Raw genomic sequence first — 6,186 nt, forward strand, 5'->3', positions numbered from 1 at the left:
TTGTTCAAAATGGAGGAAGATGGATAAAAGGGTGTGAGAGAAAATGATGAATATGAGTGTGATGTAAAAGATGAAGATAGAAAGAGAGGTTATGGTTGAAGATAAAGATAGATTATGGTTTAAAAAATGTAATAAATAAGCAAGGGTGTATTTTGTTTGTAAAAAAAATTTGAGGGGTGTGGTTAGCAAAAAGTAGGGCGTAGATAGCAAAATTGTAATGTAAAACTTATTGATCTGATATATTTTTTATTTATTTATCTATTTTATTAATTTTTAAGAATAAATAAATTATTTAATTTGAAATATTAATAATTTTAATTATTTATAAATCATTTTTATAATAAATAAATCATTTTAAATTATTTACTTTAAATTGTTCTTTAAATAAATCATTTTTAATTTAAATTTTAAATAATATATATTATATATTATTTATAAATAAATTATTTTTTAAAATTATTTATTTAAATTATAATAAATAATTTATGAAAAATAAAAAAAGATTTTAGTTACGACTTAATAAAAGAAAAAATAATAAACTATAAATTATAAGTTGATAATTTATTTAAATTATTTTATAAAAAAAATATTATAATCTATAAACTCATAAATGATTGTTATGAAACAGATCTTATAATTTATAAACTATGCTCGTTTTTTTAACTCATCAAACATAACCTTTTTTAAAAAGTTTAATTTGAAATCAAAAAAGTAACTTTGTCTTTATATATATTCGAGTAAACTTTGGTTCTATATATAAAAATGGCAAAGTCAATATCAATGAAGGAAAATAAATGGAAGAAATGCTTTGCTTTTGAGAGATTCAACATCTATTCAAGGGAAAAAAAACTACCTGGTTTATGTATCATTTGAGTAAAAAAAAAAGGTTTATACATAATGTATTATTATAGAATGGTTTTGATAAGAACTTGTTATACGAAGTCAATTGAGTAGGTGAGTCCACCTTAACTTTTGTGGACCACCCCTCTAATAAGACACACAACATAATTAACTTGCAGATTGACCGAGTTGGCATTTGATATTGTCATAATTATTTGGAAGCACTTTGGATTAAAGACACACTTAATTAATCAACAAGCAATTAGTCTTGAGCCTTAAGGTTGTATCTTGTTGAGTCAAAAAAAGGCTGTATCTTGTATTGTACTAATTGATCAACAAGCAAAAGCGAAATACTTTGGGGTCTAATGAAAGAAAGTGCAAGTAGAAAATTCAAATTTGATTTAATATTTATTATCCAATGAAAAGCAAAAATAAACAAAAATTGATCACTAGTAGTTGACACAAATAATATGTACGTTCATATTTTTTTCGTAAACTCTAAGTTAAAATTTGTGATTTTTACTGACGTTGCATAGAATATGCATCATATTTTATTGCAGTCCATTTTGATTCTATCTTATACCACTAATCTAAACATACTCTAAATTTTATTATTTATAGAAAATAGAAAAGCTAAAAAAATTGAGTATAAGAAATAAGAGAGAAATGAATGTCATAACCAGCTGAATGATTCGGGATTAATGCATTATGCAAGTTTGCTTTAAGCTTCCTTGGCTTCGACTTAAGCTTCAAACTATTTGCTTCTGCGCCCTCTTCCTTATTCTGAAGTTTCCAAACACCTTACATTACATGGTTATTATAATTGAGTAAAAAATGTGTTCAAATTAGTTGTACTTTAATATACGAGCGAATGTGAAATAATTTATCTACATTTAATATTATTATGTCAAAAATATTTTTAATTTTTATTTTTTTGTAGGAGGTTGTGAGTTTTCGAAATTAAAATTTACTCATAAAAATATATTTAAATGTATTTTTTTGTTTTACATTAAATAAAAAAAAATCTTTTAACTTCAATCTTAATAAATGTAAAAATATTTTTTTTTTGTTTATAATTAATTAAGGTGTTTAAAGTTTTTAATATTGCAACTCAGAGATGTCCCCAAACTATGATTTTCAACCATAGAACATGATTCCATTTATAATATCATATAATAAATATTGATTATATCTGAACCATTTAGACTATAGGTGAATTATTTTAGAAGAAAGCTACTAACTCCATTCTTCTCTTCCTCAATAACATAAATTTGAAAAAAATTAGATAGCTACCAACTCCAACGTTTTTTTATTCTTTCTGCCTCTTCTTTTTCTATCATGCAATAACTTTCTCCCAAATTCTTCTCTATAAATAGCATTTCCCATCACATTACTCATGCAATAAACTTTGAGAGCTTCTCTTCTTCAACTACTCAATTTATATTTCTTGTTGTTTGTTTAATTTGAAGTGACATTGAAAAGAAACAACAATGGCAAATTCTATGAGCTTTCTCATACTTCTTTGTTTAGTCTTTGCTCCTTTCTGTTTATGTCATAAGAAAATGGGGTCATACCTTTATCCTCAATTTTATGACTATTCATGTCCACAAGCTCAGGAGATTGTTAAGTCCATCCTTGCCAATGCTGTTGCAAAGGAACCTCGTATAGCTGCTTCACTTTTGAGACTTCATTTTCATGATTGTTTTGTCAAGGTATGTGGTATTAATAATATATTATCATTATGCCAATTATAAATTTGGTGTCCTATTCTTTTTTATAATATATTGGTTATATTAATTAGAAAAATATTTAGTGTACACTTATAAAAATGTATACACTTTATCAGATAAAGAGAATAATGTGATATAAGTGATATGCTCCTGTGATAGGAAGAGATAAATAGCTATAAAATAAAGTGTTGAATGAATATATTAAAATTTGAGGTGTATATATATCATTGTTGTATTAATTATATTGGTTACCAAAGTTTTATAAGTTGTGGTCGCATTGAAATCCTTAATACTGTGGAGTATTGCACTCAAATTCAGTTGATGCAACTTCAATCAATCATGGTATATATTGTTGGTGTTGAGAAACATCAAAACATTGATGTTATGGTGATTAAAAAATGTATTTTTATTTACATAACATTGAAACTTCATATTGAAGATATGTTTGATATCTAACACATATCGGTGTTTGATAACAACAAAATAGTAACACGTATAATTAAATTCAATCAGTTCTATTTTCTTCAAATTATTATTAATGTACATCTACGGATGTGATTTATATGCTAAACTTTTTCAAATGCATAATGAGAAGAAGTTGATGTTGCAGGGTTGTGATGCTTCAATTTTGTTAGATGGCAATGGAGGCATTATTAGTGAGAAAGGGTCAAATCCTAACCGTAATTCAGCCAGAGGATTTGAAGTGATTGATGAAATTAAATCTGCACTAGAGAAAGAATGTCCTCATACAGTTTCTTGTGCTGACATTTTGTCTATAGCTGCCAGAGATTCAACTGTTCTTGTAAGTATTTTCTCTTGCTTTTACTTTGTAATATACTATTAATCTTTCACTCTTAAAATAGTTCATTACACATCTCTAAAATGTTTATAATTTATTTTTATAAACTCTCTAAGACAACTTACAAAAATAATTTAAATTTATTTTATCTTTGTTATAAAAATAATTTACACATAATTTAAATTTATTTTATCTTTGTTATAAAAATAATTTACACATACACTTTAATTAAACTCATACATTGCTATTCAATTTTATTTGTAGACTGGTGGACCAAATTGGGAAGTGCCTTTAGGAAGAAGGGACTCACTAGGGGCAAGCTTAAGTGGCTCCAATAACAACATTCCAGCTCCAAACAACACATTTCAGACCATCCTAACTAAATTCAAACTTCAAGGACTTGACATTGTTGATCTTGTTGCTCTTTCTGGTACAGTCCTTCAACTTGTCTCTTTTTAGTCTTTAGTTTTCAGAAACATGTTTGATCTATGTACAAATTTTAATTGGTAGGTTAATCCACTCCACCTTGTGTATTATAAATTTCATAGTCCTAGGAGGTACTCACAAAATGGAGTCAACCTTCATTTCACTTTCTTTTGCTTCTAATTTTCTTTTTTAAATTTATATTACTTTATTTTTTAATATAATTCATATTGAGCTTAATTTTAATACACTTTATGCGTAAATTTTTTACAATGTAAATAAATCACTAACCAATCATATATATCACTTTAGAAGTAATTATGATTAAAATCAAATATTTTGAACAATCACATGATTACGATTGATTGACTGTGTAAAAAATCATTACAAAAATTCGTTCATATTTATAATTCAAATTGCTGTTTATAGGGAGCCACACTATAGGGAACTCAAGGTGCACTAGCTTTAGGCAAAGACTCTACAACCAAAATGGAAATGGCAAGCCAGATTTCACTCTTGACCAATACTATGCTGCTGAATTGCGCAATAATTGTCCAAAATCAGGTGGTGATCAAAATCTGTTTTATCTAGACTATGTCACACCAACAAAATTTGACAACAACTATTTCAAGAACCTATTGGCTTACAAGGGACTATTGAGTTCTGATGAAATTCTGTTGACAAAGAATGAAGAATCAGCTGAGTTGGTGAAGTTGTATGCTGAGAGAAATGATATTTTCTTTGACCAATTTGCTAAGTCTATGATCAAGATGGGGAATATATCTCCTTTGACAGGTTCTAGGGGACAGATTAGAACAAATTGCAGGGTGATTAATACTTAGTGATCAAGCAATATATCATTGCTATATGGAAATCATACATGATTCTATTTTATGTTTCTGTTATTAATCCTTGAAAAATATTGTTGTTTTTCCTTGGTGAGTTTATAATCATGAAGCTATTGCTAATGTGTGCACTTGGGCATTTTGGCCTTGGATAAGATTCTTGTATGTGTCTCATGAAATTATTGTATTTATTTCCATTTCTTTTACATTAAGTTATTGTTCTTCCACAGTTTACAAGCCACACTTTGAGGGAATTGGCCAATAGCATATAACACAGAAAAAAAAAATATCAATATTAAACACATATTAAAACCAATAAAGTCAAGTATGAAATAATACTACCTAATGTCTCAAAAACTCAAATCAGTCGTTCAATCATTAGTATGTCGACCAATTCATTACATGATATTAATATGGACATATTTGGACGATGATGTTTCATAATCTTATTGTCATATCGGTTGCTAATATGATCATGATTAAAATGACATTAACATCAAAAAAATCTCAACAAATTACAAAATTTGAAAACTTAGAAATATGGTCCTTTTTCTTGCCAATTTTATTGTTCATCTTCTTCCCTAATTTATCCCAAAGTCTACATCTAAAATTTTTATTTTCCCTAATTTTTCATCTTCTTCCCTTATTTCTCCATTATATTCTTTCTAAAATTTTGGTGCTCTCTAATTTTTTCTTCCCCCAATTCTTCCTAACCCTAGTCATTTTCCCTTATGCATAATGCATATTGTGTTATGTCAAATAATGCATGAATGTCCTGAAAGATATGCATTTTCTTAGTGTGATATTTGTTTAATTAGCTTAACTTTAATTTAGTACATATTTATTTGATGATTTTGACAACTTTAGCGAATTTAAATGTATAAATATCTTATATACTTCAATTTTGTTCACAATTTTTTTTAATGCATTTGAATTTTTACTATTTTTTATCCATATATTCTATCTAATTTGAAAGATTTAATATCGGTTTTTTTAATTAAAAAAAATGTAAAATGAAGAGATAAAAATTGAATGTAAAAGTAATTTATGCACACAATTATTATTTTTTGGCAAGTTACACTTTCTTTATTATTTTATTTTTTTATAAAAGCAACAGTTTATATCGTCATTTAAAAATAAACATCTTATTTAAATTATAAACGACGATATGACATGTTTTAAATAACATAATAAATAATATAATAATCTAGAATAATTAACATACATAAAATTATAATAATTTTTTAAAAAATTTTAACTTTTAACTTTAACTTTTTTTTAATTAATTAAAAATACATGAATAATTATACATAGTTCTATATCATAAAATTGTATATTATAAAATTTAAAATATATATATTTTTTCAAAAATCTAAAATATAATCCAAAATTAATAACTTTTAAAATTAACTATCATTTTCATTTTCGTGAATAGTGAAAACTAAAATTACAATTCATTTCTAAAATATAAAGGTAAACATGATAGGAGGGGTAAAAGCGTAAAACACACCACCATCGTCGTCTTCGTGAATAGGGTTTATGCCCGAAG

General features: G+C 26.0%; 1 protein-coding gene across 1 annotated transcript; it reads left to right on the top strand.

Moving 5' to 3' along the window:
- Nucleotides 1–2,226: 2,226 nt before the first annotated feature.
- Nucleotides 2,227–4,843, top strand: LOC101506472 (peroxidase 72-like). The gene is made up of 4 exons (XM_004509258.4): nt 2,227–2,552; nt 3,181–3,372; nt 3,634–3,799; nt 4,222–4,843. The coding sequence occupies exons 1-4, from the start codon at nt 2,331–2,333 to the stop codon at nt 4,632–4,634; spliced, it is 993 nt and encodes a 330-aa protein (XP_004509315.1). The 5' UTR covers nt 2,227–2,330; the 3' UTR covers nt 4,635–4,843.
- The last annotated feature ends 1,343 nt before the right edge of the window (nt 4,844–6,186 follow it).

This window comes from Cicer arietinum, chromosome 7 (genome assembly GCF_000331145.2).
Source record: "Cicer arietinum cultivar CDC Frontier isolate Library 1 chromosome 7, Cicar.CDCFrontier_v2.0, whole genome shotgun sequence".
Taxonomy (NCBI): domain Eukaryota; kingdom Viridiplantae; phylum Streptophyta; class Magnoliopsida; order Fabales; family Fabaceae; genus Cicer; species Cicer arietinum.

Coding starts and splice junctions, on each gene's coding strand:
- LOC101506472 (XM_004509258.4), top strand. CDS start 2,331: ATGGCAAATTCTATGAGCTTTCTCATACTTCTTTGTTTAGTCTTTGCT. Junction 2,553..3,180: donor TTCATGATTGTTTTGTCAAG/GTATGTGGTATT, acceptor TTGATGTTGCAG/GGTTGTGATGCTTCAATTTT. Junction 3,373..3,633: donor CCAGAGATTCAACTGTTCTT/GTAAGTATTTTC, acceptor TTTTATTTGTAG/ACTGGTGGACCAAATTGGGA.